General features: G+C 45.3%; 1 protein-coding gene across 3 annotated transcripts in view; it reads right to left on the minus strand.

The window, feature by feature from the left end:
- Window positions 1-6,099, minus strand: part of FN1 (fibronectin 1) — a 48,245-nt gene extending 42,146 nt beyond the window's left edge. For all 3 annotated transcript variants that reach the window (XM_048952431.1, XM_048952430.1, XM_048952432.1), the window contains exons 1-6: window positions 5,856-6,099; window positions 5,566-5,694; window positions 4,040-4,177; window positions 2,178-2,309; window positions 1,956-2,093; window positions 226-384 (exon numbers count right to left, since the gene is read on the minus strand). In XM_048952431.1, the coding sequence (XP_048808388.1) occupies window positions 226-384; window positions 1,956-2,093; window positions 2,178-2,309; window positions 4,040-4,177; window positions 5,566-5,694; window positions 5,856-6,018 (859 nt within the window). In that variant the 5' untranslated portion in view covers window positions 6,019-6,099. The remainder of the gene's footprint in view (window positions 1-225; window positions 385-1,955; window positions 2,094-2,177; window positions 2,310-4,039; window positions 4,178-5,565; window positions 5,695-5,855) is intronic.
- Between the last annotated feature and the right edge of the window lie 10,510 nt (window positions 6,100-16,609).

A 16,609-nucleotide genomic window follows, 5' to 3' on the forward strand; every position in this document is an offset into this window, starting at 1 on the left:
ATGTGCAAGCCCCAGCTGTGCAAGGAAGCCAAGCGTAATTAATTTTACCTACACAAGCACAAACAAGGAGCATCTCCTGATTTCTAACCCTCTGTGCTGCTGGTCTTTCTCTGACAAGTTTGCTACATGCCAAAGGTAGGACGGTGCAATTCAGCACCATCTCCTAGCCACTTCAAGCATGCCATTCATTGCTCCTGACCCTACTTTGCTCCATGTCCCACTTACCAGTGCTAGTTGTATGCAGGGATGTGTGCCTTTCGCATTTCCATTCACCTCTGCCGTTACCAGTACAGATGCACTGAAGCAAGTTCCCCCGGTTGTCCTTCTTGCTCCAAGTGTCTCCAATTCTGTAGGAAGTCTTGGTGTCTTGGTCATTGCACCTATCTGTACAAGGAACATGATTATTAGATATTTCTGCATTGGATGGCTTCACTGTGCCATTGATAGTACTGAAACATCAACACCATCGAACGTGCTGATAGTTTAAAGCCTTTATTGAGAGCCAACCTTTCTTGCAGCCCACTATTACAAGCCCTATACACTCTAAAACCTGTGTTAAACTGCATAGGCTGAGAGACCACAAAAATCCTGATGGTAAAAATAAATCAACTTGTTTCAATGCCTTGCTCAGCAGGAATAAACCAGAACCTATTGGAGGGCAACATGTTAAATATCACTTTTTCCAGAAGAAGTGTTGGAAAGCTGTCAGTAAAGTTAATACCAGCTGCTCACATCAGAACAACAATATCAGACTTCCTAAATCTCCCCGTTGTCTTTATTAACTCGCAGCCCCCACTGAATTGAATAAACAGGTTCAAAGGACAATGTAACAAACTACTTTTGTCTGGATGCCAGATACACAAGGATCAACTAGTTCTTCCATTACCGTGTTTTATGCTCTCATTCAAGGAGAACTTGATACAGTGGCTCAAATATAATCACGGATCAATGCACATGGATTTATGAAGAACTGTGGAAGGATGTATGCATCACCCCAGCCTGCCACTAAAACAGCACTCAGAATAAAATATCAATGTGGAGAACACGTTACTAATTCATTGCTTAAAATGACCAAAAACGGAGTAATTTATCACAAAATTGGTGTCAAGTATTCAGAAAGTAATTCAGCAAATGTGTGTGTGGGAAAGGGGCTGGGGATGCAACCTGTCTTACAGATATCCAGATTTTCCAATTAGGCAATGAAAAGCTGAAATGTCCCCTCAGAATTCAGCAGTGATTCTAGAAAACTCTGGCCATAAAAGATACCTAACAGCATGTATTCTGAAGCATAATGACACTTTCTGGGCTGCAGCTATCATCTAACATACGCAGATTCAAATTCATATATTTAATTACATTCGAGAAATAAAATGAAAAATGAACAGGTCATTATATTACAATTTCCCTACAACACAGCAATGCAGATCTGAGTTATGGGAGGAAAGATACCGCCAAATCATTTTTATTAGTAATAGTATCTCCTCAAATTCACAAACAACGCATTCTGTTTTATTCATTCCTGTTTGACAGCTAATGATATTTCCCCATGTGTTCTAACAGACTTGATATTGGGAAGGCTGGTCTGGTTTTTATGGCTTGTTTCTCAACCAAGCCTCTCCAGATACTCAGTTTTAATCCCAGGCCTCCTCAGAGTTTTAGTTCCTTACAGGTCTGCTGTTTACATCAGCAGAAAGCTATTATCTGTGTTTCCCAAGGCAGCTGAATGGGAGGCAATTTAAAGAGCTCCTCAAAACTTGCCCAACAGAGGTGGAAGGTACAAAGTTCAACTTCTCTTGAGGAGACTGCTGTAAACTGACAGCTCCACAGCAGAGCCCGTTCCAGGCAAAATTCAAGCAGAAGCCAGGCAAAGCAGCGAGATTTTGGATTTTACAAGGCCAGTCCTCTTTGCAAGTGCTAAAGCAACAGCATATTGACAGTAACGTGGTTCATCTTACTTCTGGAGGTGCAGGTGATGCGGCCGCTGCCCTCCCCCAGGCAGGTGCAGTCCACCATCATCCAGCCCTGGTAGGGCTTCTCCCAGGTCTCACCCACCACATAGGACGTCCCGGCCGTGTTATCATAGCACCTCTCGGCTGAGGGAGACAAAAAGGTCAGTGTTTGTGCCCCCTATGGAACCAGAGACAGCCCAGCTGAGGGAGGACAAAGCCATCACGTACCCAAGGGCTTGCAGGTCCACTCGCCCTTGCCGTTGCCCAGGCACACACACTCCAGCAAATAGCCGCCCGTCTCATGAGGCCGACGCCAGGTATCGCCGATCTTGTAGGACTTGCCGCCTTCATGGCAGCGATCTGAGGGTGGGAGAGAGGGGAGCTGAGGTGAGGAGCACCACCACAGCCAGCACCACGGGGATGTGGGGCCTTCACAGGGAGTAGGAAAAGGTTCGATCACGGCAGAGGTGAAGGAAGGAGGAAGAAGGTGAGGAGAAGGGCCGACCACAGCTGCCTCGTTCATGCTGCAAAATGGCGGCCGCCCTTTTCCTCAGAGGGCGCCATTTTTCCTTTGGCGCCACCTCAGCCCATCCAAGCCCTGTCCTCTCTCCTCAGGTAAGCACTGCCAGGTTTCAAACCACAGACAAGACTGACTGCTGAAACAGGGCTAGCAGGGCCTGAGGAGACGCCTCATTCTCATGAGGGTTCGCCTCCATCTTGTACAGACAGGGAGATGCACACTGACAACTATCCCCACACAGCATGAGGCATGCGGCAGCCAGGCCAGCGTGCGGAGGAAAAGGTGGAGGAAAGGCCCTGGTGACATTGCTTCTCCTGGGTTTAAAAATCCTGCCCCCAAAAGGCCAATTCCCAGTCTACTCACACCTCGTGGGCCTGAGGTGTTTGGGTCCCACTGCTCAGCTTAGGCCCCGGAAGGGAAATGCAGTGAACAGCAGTTAGCAAACCAGATCCTCTTCCAAGGAAAGAAGCACACGTCTGGTCATTTATTAGGAGCCACTAAAATGTTTCATTGGCTCATTTATGAAAGCAGGCAATCTAAGAGTTGTAAAGATTGATTCCAATCCAGTCGCAGTCAATGAGACTCTCCAGTGAGCCCTAAACCAGGCTGATGATGAAGAAATGAGACTGCCCTTATGTCTGCAATTTCCTTACTGACTCTTTCTTTTCTTACAACACTTATCATCCCTGCTCAATAAAATGCCAGTAGATTCCAAAGGGCTCCAGCTATATTTGATGCATTTCTTTCCATGCTATGATGATGGCTGACTTTTGAGCCCTCTGTGGCAATGCTGTTGGGCTCAGCACCGTGTCTTAAACAAGAAACTGAATAGCTGTAAGAAAGACTTTTTCCAAAGGTGCCTAAGGGACTTTGAAATCTCAGACTAAAGGACCTGACACACAGAAAACTTCATCTGCGCTCAGAGAAAGTCTAATTATGAACTGAAGGGAAATTGTGAACAATTCAGTGACTCAATACGGAAAGGATTTCCAGACAGAGACAGATGTGAAAGGGAAAGCTGTGCAGAAAGAAACAAGCATGGGGCAGACAGGTAAAAATGAAATTGCAGAAGCACAGAGCTGACTCAATGGATATCAAACCCTTGTTCCCTTTGAGACCAGGGTTGGCATGATGTTTTTAGAGGCTAAAGGGAATGGCTTCCAAGTGCTCAATATTTTGAATATCCCTATTAATGTTTACAGGGTAATTTCGACTCGATAGCAGGCTAAACCCTGATGTTTATGCAAGTATATTTTGACTGGAAAAATGTGTCTGTGAAGATGCAAGACATTCCTGTGTATATTAAATGTACTAACATGTATGGCTGGACACTAGCAGTCATCCTGGCCTATGTTTTTATACATAGGACTTTACACCTCTTAAGCAGAAGAGGAGTTTGGTTTTTAAAGTGTACATACATGGGGCAAGGACTTTCACTTACAAGATTTTAATGCGCTTTGGATCAAATCCCCCTAACTCTAGCTAATAGGCACTGGAAGAATTGTGAAAATGGCTCTGGAAAATGTGACAAAAAGGAATGAGCTCTAGTAACAGGCTCTTGGTTACATACTGGCAATGGTGCAGCTGATTCTCCCACGTCCAGCTCCAATGCAAGTACAGTCCCAGATCATGGAGTCCTTGGGGCGCTCATAAGTCTCCCCTACTCGGTAAGTGGATCCAGTGTATTTGTCAAAGCAAGTCTCTTCAGCTATAAAAGAAGTAAAATGAACTTCATGAAACCACTCTAGTAACATGTACTGTCAACAAAAATGCATGTTCTTCACCTCCTCACATGGACGCTCTCTTTTGCTGGGGGAGTATCAGCCTCCTCTTCCTTCTTGTGGTGGAACAACAGAAAGGAACTGGGGCAAAATTAACCCCCTCAGGGTCTCCATGCTGCTGAACAACCACAGCTTCCCTCCCACAGTGAGCCAGGGGTTGAGCATGGCACCTGGGCTGGCACGCCCTAAAGGATCAACCCCAACTGTTTGAAGTGCAACAGTACAGAACTCAGAGGGGAGCAAGTATTCCCCAGAAGCTGTGGGTTTTGACATGCTAATCCACTTCTTTTGAGTGCATTAATCCTGAATTCTGCAGCAGCCCCGCGGAAGTCAAAGGGGCCCGCTTGTGACCTGTTCACACTTGCCCAAGCCTATGTGATTACCGAAGGGTTGTAGCAGCTCTGTCAAACAACTTGAGGTCTCCAACAGAACAATGTTGTGGACCTCACTACCAGACAAATAAAGCTAAGTGTGCTACTGGACTTTGGAAACATAAAACTTGGGAATACCTGGGGAGGAAGAAAATGTAGAATAAACTCTTTTTTTTATGGAGGAGCAAGGGGACTGAGCACTCCTTGAAATACCCTAGCAGTGCTCAAGTCTCGCCTAACAGATCTCTGAGATGCTCCCATCTGTCTTACATGAACGTTATCAGCCAGGAAGCCAGTTTCTCTCTTGCATCTCCAGAGCAAGATAAAGGAATTACAGCAAACCAATGGCTCGAGACCAAATACAGATAGCACGCATCTGATTACCTAAACCACGCTGTATTCCAGAGAGACGCATCTTCCAGCAGACGTCGCGTTTAAAGTTTTTTCAGTTACCTAAACTTTTACTGCAGAAGACTAAACAATCTCATTTTACACTCAATGATGGAACGCTCTCACAGCACAGGCTGGGGGGCTGTGGAAAGTTGTAAGCTGAAATATTTTTAAACAGGCTGACGACACCGCACAGCTATGAGAAGTTGGGGTGAAGCGATCAAACTGCACGGAGCCAGAGCTGCAAAGCGACTCCAGATTTGAGCTTCCCCGTGCGAGCGGAGTCGGTTCAGTTCATTATAAGGAAGAGGTTGGCTCCAAAGTTAATGTTTAGATCCAATCCTCCAGAGAGATGAGTGATGTTTGGCTTGGGGTTCTGGTGGCAGGCCCATCTCTAATGAAAAGCATTTCTTAAAATCCCAAGCCAGATCTTCAGTGTAATTGAGAGTAGATCCGTTAGCTGACCCTAAGGACCAAACTCCAGCTACAAACCCGGACTGCTCGCTGTAACTCAATCTGCACCAAAAGCCACTGCAGCTAAAACACCAACTTACGTTCGGGTTTGCTTTCGCAGTTAAACCCTCTGCTTCCACCGTAGCAGGTACAGACCAACGTGTTCCCCAGGTAAATGCGCTCCCACTGCTGGTTTATCTGGTAGTACCGTCCATTGTCAAAGCAGGTCTCTGCGGAGGGGGGAGGGAGGGGAAAGAAAGCAAAGTTTGGTCTCACCGAGGGCGCGGGCAGGGCACGACCAGCCCAAGCAGCACCGCGGACCCCCACCCGCGTCGGGGACACGGAGCTGGCCAGCCCCCGCTCCAGCCCCGCAGCCCGTGCCGGTACTCACGCTTGCCCTGCGCGGGGGTGGCTTGCGGCACCGAGGCGGTCTGCGCCTGCCGCCGGTTCTTCCCTCCGCGCCGCTGCCTTTCGCCCCCTCCCGCAGCCGCCGCCGCCGCCGCCCCCAGGCAGAGGGCGAGCAGCGCCAGCCGCAAACCGCCGCGGCCCGGCATCCTCGGCACGGCTCGGAGAACGGCGCGGGGATCGGCGCCGAGATCTGAGTGGGGAACGGGACCGCTCGCAGGCAGCCCGACGGTCGGGGCAGCGCCGCCGCCCGGGCGCTATATAGGACGGGCGGCGCGGGGGGGTGAGCGGCCGCCGCCGCCCCGGAGCCCATTGGCCCTCGCAGCAGCCGGGGGACGGACGGGGACCGCCACCGCCCCGCCGAGCAGAACGAGGCGCTGCCCCGCCGGCAGCCACAAAGGGTCGGGGTGCGGAGAGGGGGAGCGGCCGTGCCGTTTTGCGGGGCGTTTGCGCTGACAAAATGGCTTCCCCCCCCCCTCTTTTTGAGAGCCTTTCTTTTGTTAGAGCCAGGTTTTACACCCCTTTGAACTACACGGGGTCTTCGCCGTTACAATCTCACTTGAGCAAGTCGCATACAAACTTTGTCACGCTCTTTTGCCCGTCTCGTTCCCACTGCCATCTCTCCTGCGTTAAGGAGTGTCTCTTTTCCCTGCTTCGAAGGGAAGTCCCAAAGCAGAGTGTGCAACTGTGGCCCTAAAGGCAGGAAGCTGCTGGTGGGGAGAGCACCACATGGCACTACTACAACACACCCTGTCCTGGTGCGCTGCTTGGACCAGAGCTCAAGCTCAGATCATATACAAAGATTGTGCTGCTGACTGTTTTCGTGATGCCCTCTGTCTTTGCAAAGGGGTTACTGATCTAATAGTCCGCTCTGGTTCCCAACCTAATGAAACAACTCTGACAAACATGTCTTGCACTGAATATTCCTCTGGTTCCCAACCTATTGAAACAACTCTGACAAACGTGGACATGAAGTACTGTCTTGCACTGAACATTCCTGAATCTCCATGAAAGTTCTTCACCACAATGGGCACCGAGCTCGAAATAGCTTCCTCTTAAAGCATGCTGATTGTATGACCTGCACTGAAAAGCAAGTCATAATCTGCTTGGGATGAAGATGTTCAATAGGGATGAAGATGTTCAATAGGCAGCACATCCCCAGCATGTGCTTTGTTCCCAGAAAGCCCTCAGTTGGAATGGCAGGTTGTGTGTTCTCAAAGAAATTTCTATTCCTCTCCATGACAAATGTCCACAGGTTCTTTAACACAAGCTTCCCTGCTGAAAGCTTCCTGGAAATTGAAACCTGACGTGGTGATTGAGGTGAGCTGTGGTGAGCCAGTTCCCATCTTGTCTAATTTTTATTTTTAAATCTACCGTGTTGCATTTTTGTTAGCTGTCAGAGACACATTACCCCTCAAAATAATCACATAACCAGTGCCACCATAGCAAGGGAGAGCTTTAGAAATGGAACGCATCATCATAATGAGAACCTGCTTTCAGAGGTTTTTCCTGCTTTTTTGAGACTGGAGATAGGAAGTGTTGTCCTGTAATGACAGCTTAAAGCAGCTCTGGAATTCTTGATGAACCCACCCTGAGGAGAACGCTGTGAGAAGCTGTGATCATTTCTAACTGGGATGTGCTTCTTACGGACAGGATGTGTGAGCAAGTCCCATTGCTGAGAGCTGCTAATTAAGCACAACTGATGTGATGGAGGAAAAGGTGATGAGGAGCCTTCAAGCCCAGGAGGATTATGGTGAAGAAAATTCACTCCAGGAGATACTCTTAAAGTGGAAGGTAACCCAGAATGAACTGGCTGTGGTGGAACAAACAAACATGTGGGTGCAACCAGCTGTCTTCCCTGTGGAGGAAGACTCCCCCTTGGTGCTAGGATCTGTACAAACAGAACCAAAGGGCACTTTGGGGTGTTTCTGACCTCTGAAGATCCAGGTACGTGCCACCTACCAGCTCTCCTCAAGCACAAGGAAAGAGTCACTGTTCCAAAGAGATGCGACTTCTAGATCCATTTCCAGCATGCTGCTTTTAATGACCCAATTTCCAGCCTGCTGCTTTTAGAAACTATTTTTATAATGGCATTCATAATGTGTATATACTGGAGACACTCTGCATGGTCAAGCGTTGACCTCATTTATGTCTTTTGTCATCCTGCATTGCACCTAAGTCTTCCAGGACAATGTGAGTGCTTACACAAAAATGAAAACGCTATTCAGTCTGAAGACTGAGAAATAGTGTTAACAAGTGTGTGACTGTGTCTAATGCTTACCACAGCACTGCTTACACAAATAGAGGAACAAATGTAAGAATCTTATTTAAGAAAACATTACTGGAAGCGTACAAAACAAAGTAATAATTTTCAGTGATTCTCAAATTAGTTTCTTGCACAGCCATCATTTATTAGCAGCCAGAAATAATCCAAGGAGTCGTATTTCAACAAAATTTGAAACAGTCTGGTTTCACTTCTAAAGGAATCTCTGACAGTAATTATGACACAACCATGCAGTAGTCATTATATTGCATGCTGTTAGACTTTCTGAGATGTCTCTTAAGTTATTTTGGGAAATGGATGTGACTCTTTTGTCTGTCCTTCTGTTCGTTCATCCCTTGAGCTAACAGCAATGAAAGAAAGATTCACCTGAAGTCTTTCTTAGGATGAGATCACCCTGAATTTATAACAACCTTTCCATGCTTTTTGCATCCCAATAAGGAGCAGGGACGTTCTAAACCTCTGCTTTAGCCATGGATATTCTGATTCAATTCTGATTCATGTTCTTGGTCTTTTTTGAAATCCTAACTTTTCACTCTTGGCTAGAAAAGGCACATGTCCTTATAAGGTCCTGACTTCTCTTGTTCCATGTATTGCTCTGCAGATAAGCTTCTCCAGTGGGTTGGCTTCATTTCCTCTACTGCACACAAGGCTTGGGGGGCTGTGGATATGCCTGGGAGGACAGTCTGGCCCTGAAAGCATTCTCCTGCAAGTCCTGATAGCGCAGAAAGCACCAAGCCAGGTCACTTATTATTCTTTTAGCAACCTTAGAATAATGGCCACATGGGCTTAATTCTCTCCTTCTAAAATTATCACTCATAAGAACAGGAATCATAAAGACAACAGGTCAGGATTCCTTTCCTTCACATAGGGAGACCATTAAACGCTTCCTGCAGTTTCCAAATATTTTGCAAGAACTCCTGGTGCGAGCTGAAAATTTCTGAATCATCAGAATTTCAAGTCTGTGGTTTGAGTTAGGTCAGAGCAGAATTCATTTCAAGGCTTGCTGAGGTTCTGCTGCACAGTGCTTCATTCACTCCTGAGTGCAGCCGTCCTGCGAGTCGCATCCAGGAATCTGGAACATCACTCCTTAAATGAAATTCATTCCTTCTGCTGCTTACCAGCAAACTCAGTGGTATGTAACTTTATGCCAGCTCTCAGTGTAGGAATGAATTTCATCGTGTATAAATGGTCCCTAACATGGCATTCATTACATCTTGGCACTCTCGATGGAAATTCCCTGCTCTTCTCCCTCCTCCCCAGTCTTTCATAACTAAACGTTCGGTGTCATCAACACAAAAAACGCGTTTCCTTCCTGTAGCTGTCTGTGGATTATGTTACTCTGCTTGGTCACCTGAACTACTGTAGCTTACCAGTGGTGAGAAGTTCATAGCTACGGCTCTTGCTTTGCAGCTGGTTCTGCAGAACAGTCAGCTCCAGGCATTTAACCATTCACGACTCTGTCCCTGGAAAATCAGGTGAGGAGCCCGGGGGCAGGATTCAAGATTTTCATTCTCTTTCAGTTACAAGGCTTCTTTTGAAGTTTCAGTTTGTTTTTCTGATTCTGCAAGGAGGATTTACATCACATATGAAGCAATACAAGAATGGTAGCTGAGAGCCTGATGTGCTTCCCGATGCCAGCACTTCAAGGAAAATGAGAACTTCTGTGAGGCCTGTGACCATGTGGCAGACGAGCAGCACACGACAGACCCTCATCCACAGAGCAAGCTTATGCTGGCTCATACCAGCTTTAGAAGAGCTGAATACTTACTGTAGCATCACAGAATCATCAAGGTTGGAAAAGATGTCTGAGATCATCTAGCTCATTGTCAACCCGTACCCACCATACCCACCAAATCCTAGTGTCGCGTGCCCATGTTTCTTGAACACCTCCAGGGGTGGTGACTCTACCACTTCCCTGGGCATCCTGTACCAGTGCATTAACACTCTTTCTGAAAAGGCTCTCCCGTGCTTTTTCTTCTCTATAGAATCATCTGAATTGGAAGGGACCCTTAAAGGCCATCTAGTCCAACTCCCCTGCAATGAACAGGGACCCCTACAGCTCCGTCAGGTGCTCAGAGCCCCGTTCAGCTTGACCTCAAATGTCTCTCTGGGGAGGAGGTATCTACCACCTCCCTGAGCAACCTGTGCCAGTGCTCTTACCATAAAATACTTCTTTCTTGTATCCAGGCTAAATCTCCCCTCTTTTTGTCTGAAACCATTTCCCCTTGTTCTGTCACATCAGACCCCACTAAAGAGTTCTTGTAGCCTCCATTTAGATACTGAAAGGCTTCTCTCAGGTCCCCACAGAGCCTTGTCTTCTCCATGCTGAACAGCTCCAGCTCTCAGCCTGCCCTCGGATCATCCTACTGGCCCTCCTCTGGACAGTATCCAACAGGTCCTTGTGTCTCCTGAGGACTCCACATCTAGACACAGTACTCCAGGTACTTGATCATTTGAGAGTCCCAATAATGCTTTCAGATGCTAAGAAGACATTTTCAAAGATACTCAAATCCTATTCAAGTTGCCTAAATCTTTGAAAATCCCAGTGTCAACCCCTGCTGGGGATTTTCTGTAGCACTTCTGGGGAACTTCTCAGAGCATCTCGGGAAATATGATTGCACTTTCAGGATGAGCTATGAGTACTGCTGAATGTGGCTTGGGAAAGGAAGTGTGGTGTTGCCATCTCTTGAAAGAGATGTTATTTTCGGCAGCACTGGAACAGTCTTGTTTTTATGAGGGATGTTCCATCTCTCCAGCTGATGTCTACTCCACTTGAAGGAAATCCTCCTCTAATTGGCTGCTTGTCTCACTTATTTTCCTGCTTTTAGAGGTAAGATGTCCCCAAAGACTGCTGTAGAGTATGAGTGACACTCCTCCTATCTTCCTCCAACTTGTCATGCTCCTCACGTGGAAGGAAATGGGATCTTGCAGCTTTTTCCCAGATCAAAAATGAGAGAACTTGAAAAGGCTCAGAAGTGGGGCTACTGGGACAAAACGCACCAAAGAGAGGATTGCTGAGAGGCCACGATCTTGTGCAAACCTATACATGCAAGGCATGGATGAAGGAGGGAAAGAAGTTACGACAGCTGGAAAAGCATAGTTTCTCATGGCTGTTATTTTCTTTGTAATCTTTGTGTTTTGGCCAAAATCCCACTGTTTTTGGCAACGGGGGAAGGCTCCTAATTATGGTGGCTGCCTTTACTTTGCCATTACAGAACTCTAACAACAATTTCATCTTTGAATAACAAAGGATTTTCTCTTTTAATGGAAGGACAATGTTATTGGAATAACTTGTGTCTCCCTTAAAGCCCAGCAGAAGAATTGAAATCCTTTTTCCACAGCAATCTTGAAAGCCCTAAAAAAAGTTAAGTAATGGTGATATCACCACCAGCAACATGAGGTGAACTTAGCCACAAACTGTGGGGTTTGAGTGCATTTGCTTTTATTCTTTCTCAACAAATCACACCAACGCTTCTTTGGTTTTAGGCAAGCCTGGTTAAAACCCAGAAAGAAATGCTAGTGCTGGGTTGAGCTTGGCCTGTTGCAAGGAAGTTGAATACACTGAGCAAGCAAACAGCTATTTATTATGATGATTATATGGGGGAGTGCGTAACGGGTTGAATTTGAGAGTCACAGAGGCACTGAGCTAGCAGCTTTCAGAAGGAAAATATTTTGGCTCCAAGCTGCACTTTGTCCCCTGTTTCCTTCTTACCCCTTCCACCCAGCCATACATGGAGCCAAGGAGCGTGGATAGTTCTCTGCTGCCAATTTTGAAGGGTTTTGAGTGTTTTGTTTTGTTTTTTAATTTTTTCTTTTACTGTTGGTAACCTGGTGTTTTGGCTGCAGTCTAGGATGAGAAAAGCTCTCACTTTCACTTGTTTTTCAGCCCTAACCAGGAGTTCTTGTTGGCTGCTTTTTCTACTTTCCAGCTTCTGGGGAAGATCTTGGGTCCGCTCCCTGCCTTCATTGTCATTTTCTTTTTCCCTATTCTTCCACCCTCTCCCCTCTGCTATTCCAGATCTCCTGGATAGCAAGATGCTCCCTGGTTCTGGTTTATTTGTTTTAACTTGGTCGTTTCCTGTGGCCCAGCAATAGTGTCACTTCTCCTGTGGGACTTCCCAACTATTGCTCTTCTGTAGGTGGGAATCCAGCCCAGAGAGAGGCCCAGAATGAGGAAGAAGGGCTCTTTCTGACTTACTCAAACGCTTTCTGGAAGACAAAGCTGCATTATCTTGCTTCTAACAAGAAATGTTAGTGAAGCAGGACTGGAGTGTCATTGTCAGTCAGTTCCACTCACTCACAGTGGATTGGTGTGTGGCTAACTTCAGGTCGGTGCAAGGAATTCAGAGCTCACTCAGAGCCAAGGAGTCACTGCTTGGCTGTTTCTGGTGCAGCTCTGTGTTAAAACCTAAGTGTGCTTAGATTATTTTTTTATTTTACAACTGCTGATTTGCTTGCACATAAAGGGAGCCAGAAGGTTGCTCCTGCCCAATTTGTTGTGACTTCTGCCTCGTTAATCTATATCTTCTATTAGAGGCATGCTAACCTAAGCTTAGCCGACCTTGTCTCAGAGGCTTTGCAAAATAAGTCTCCAAGTCAAGCTACTTCTCTGGCTTTCTTGAACAAGCATGGTGACTTATGGTACTGGATCCAGTTCGTTTCTCCATTTTCTCTGTTTGAATGCTGGATCTCATGTATAGGACTTTCTGTACTGACTCACACAATTTCTGCTCTGTCATTAATCCTCCAAGCAACTCCTTTCTTCCAAATGTTGATTACAGTGAGCTGGACTTTTTTATTTTTTATTTTTGCTGGCATTCAAAACTGTTAATGGTCTGCATGTGTTTTTTGATTATAGTCCTTGTTCTGGTTTTGGGGTTGCTTTGCATTTTGGACTGCCTTGGAATTCATATTTTTAGCCTGTACTGAACTATATATCCATGAAGTCATACAGATTTGCAGCTGATGCTTTCCAACAGTCGCCACTTATTTCTTTTACCTTTCTAACGCTATGTGTGGAATTTAAAGTGTTCCTCACTCTTGAAATGATGAATTATTGCAGTAACAGTAAGTAGATAATTGTCCCATGAACTGTTTTATATATTTCTGCCATCTGCATCGAGCTCATACTGCCAAGGCACAGGCGCTTCTATATGCAAGCAAAAGTTTTGTTGCTGGTAGCATTTAGCCACTGATATGTATACAGCTGGTTTAGCAGATACGTTACAACAGAACTGCTAGGATCTCACAAGTAAAAATGAATTGCTTTGCCCAGAACAAGGAGTGACATCCAGTGCTTCGGAAACTCCTCTCACCTCCTACAAGTGCTTAGGTACTACTTCAAAGCGTCAGTGTGTTTTCCAGATTGTCCATCATAGCTCAGAAAGGCAGCAATTCTGACATGTCCCTACAGAAGTCTCTTCCTAAGGCCAGGAAGCACCTCTGACTGGTGTGTTGGGATGGGATGGTCTCATAATTTAACCCACACTCTCCTGCCTCCACGTCTCCTGGACAGGCACAGAAGCAGTCACTGGATAGACACTTAGGCAGGTGAAAGGAGCAGCATCTGGGCTTGTTAGCACGTTGATCTAAGGATGGTTTTTGCCCAAAGAGCTTGTGGATGCCCCATCCCTGGAGGCATTCAAGGCCAGGCTGGATGTGACTCTGGGCAGCCTGGGCTGCTGGTTGGTGACCTGCACACAGCAGGGGGTTGGAACTAGTTGAGCACTGTGGTCCTTTTCAACCCAGGCCATTCCAGGATTCTATGATTCCATTATTCTATGTTCTGAGTGGGATAAATATTAACAGAAACAGAAGCAAAAAGGGGGTTTCAGAAGAAAGAAAACCTGAAGTAGCTTGACACAAGTCTAAGGAGGAAAGTTTCCCATTATGCTGTCCAGAATGGCTTTTTTCAACACCAAAAGAGCTGAGCATAATTGTTGAGTGAAGTAGGAAGTTTTGCTAAGATGCATCACATCTTGTGGTCATATGCTAAAAACAAATATCCCAAAGCTCTTGATGATGCATCTGGCATTTGTTCTCATTGAATTTGTCCCAAGCCAGCCATATTTATTGAAGACACATTCTTCCTTAGCCAGATCATGCAGAAATTAAAACAAACATCACTTAAATACGCATCATCTAATTGGGGTATTGTGGCTAAATTCGTTTAAACACACTTGTCTGTCTGTAGAAGCAGGTAGAATCTTCAGAGTCTGCAGATACACATTACTTCTGCATTTGATTATACTCTCTAAATTTACTCACAATTTGGAGAGAGATCATAACTTACTTTCCAGGAACAGCATTCATATTTTCCATACAGTGCGTTAGTATCAAATGCAGATTATATCCCCATTAAATAAAGGGCAAGTTTTTGACAGAATGTCTCTTCAATTAGTTTGTAATCAGAGACGTCACGTGTAACACTGAAAGTAAATCCTACACAGAGCATTTCTCTCCTGGCTGACTCTTCACTCTTCTTATGTTGTTTCATAGGTGGTTAGGGATGTGGAAATGGAGACTGTAAAGGATGTATGTACATTTGCTGTCTTTGGATAATGTTTTGGACAGTCTCTTCTGGAACGTAGCTTCTAAAAATTACTCTTTTTTCCTCTGGCAAATATAACAGCCTGAGACGTTTCTCATATGGAAAGACCTGAAGGAGAAAACAAGAAGGTAAGGAGGGGAACATAACTTTGATAGGATATTTTTTCAGAAGATGGAGCATCTGTGCAGAGCAAAAAAAATGTTTAAGACAAAGAAATTCTAATCCCGATCTTTCAAAGATTAATTAAAGCCTCTTGCTTTACTCACTGCCATAATTCCACTGTTTGATTAACCTCAGCTGTCACCTGAATAGCACTAGGGCTGTGCTTTGTCCCTCCAGAGCCCGCCCCCCTGCACTCTGTGAGCAGCACTTCAGTACATCAGTATCCTCAGCCCGGCCACTGGGAAAGCGTGGATGGATAAGCTGCACGACAGGGTCATAAATAACACAGAGAGCAGAACAAATCTTGGCAGCAGATCACAGCTTCTGGGGAGACGAGAGCTATGGTAGACACATGAGAAGAAAAGGAAAGGAAGAGTAATATTGAAGAGGAAAGTAGAAATTTTACTGCTAGATTCTGTTCCGTTGAAATGAGACCATTTCTGACCTTGGTTTCTTTGTGAGCAGGCTTGGTCTCCTGATTTCTTAAATGCTTTTCTTTTTGTCTAACCTCTCAGGGAAGGATTGATGCTTTAAAACCATTAGAAATTCTGCTTTCCTTATGGAAAGTCACATTTGAAACTATAAAAAGCAATCAGCTTTTGAGGAGATCACATCAATCCCCCAAAAACACATATACTGTACACACATGTCTCTAAGTCCACGAGGTGCATTTCTATCCTTAAATCCATGTGACCTTTCATGGAATGCAGGCCTAAGTATTTTTCCAATCTCTTGTGTCCATCACAAAGTCCAAGCACCGTTATTGTGCAAAATTCTTTTTTTCTCTTTTAAATGTCATAACCAAAATCCCTTCAAATTGTGTTTTAAAACTGTAGCGAGACTTTAGGACATGTTTGGAAAACCTTCAAGCAATTACAAATATGCACACAAAAAATATGTGCTTAGATGAGGTAATCCACAAGAGGGTTTCCAAGTGGCCTTTTGAAAACCAACTATTTTATGTATAAATGTCAAAATTAATTAAAAATCAACAAGAAACAAGAAGTGAAAGCCACAATGCCGTATTTGTTATGAATATACTGATTAAGCTCTCTCCCATTAGTAAGAGTTCTCGTTGTCCTTGGAGGCAATGCAGCCTTTTGAAGGCAAGGAACAGCTATGGACCCACTGGAGAATGCAGCCCATCCGATGATTTCATATTGAAACCAACACCAGGAGACAATTTGCAAGGACATTATGGATCCTTCTGTTATGCCTGATTAATGATGAAAACGGTCTTAAAGCCTTTGGCAGCTGTGGATATCACTCCCATGATTTAAACATGTTGTTCAAAGTCCTCTCCCAGGAGAGCTACAGTTGTCTGCGTGGGTTTATACCAAGAATCAGTGAGACATCATGAGTTAATATTTGTGTATTTATGCTAAGAGCTGGTTTTTATGAGTGTTGCTAAAGGGCTTTTTAGATCCGGTCCTCGAGTACCAAAAACGTGTCTTCCAACAGTGGTGCATGTATCCAAGCTGGTGAAGGGAATGGCCTGAGCCTAATCATCCTCGGTATGATCTTAAGTGATTAATTTGCAGTTTTCCTTGAGTGCCACAAGCAGGTTTCAATGCCACTGAGTTCTTCCAGGAATCTATTTATTACTGCTGTGTGCATTGCTGCATTTTTTAGGGGTGGAAGGATATGCCAGTGCATTCACCACACACTTCGGTGCTTCTCTAATGTTGCGTGCACTTGATAAAGTTCCCAAATCATAACATTTGAAACCAGAAAGTATACGAAG

Source organism: Lagopus muta, chromosome 8 (assembly GCF_023343835.1).
Source record: "Lagopus muta isolate bLagMut1 chromosome 8, bLagMut1 primary, whole genome shotgun sequence".
NCBI lineage: Eukaryota > Metazoa > Chordata > Aves > Galliformes > Phasianidae > Lagopus > Lagopus muta.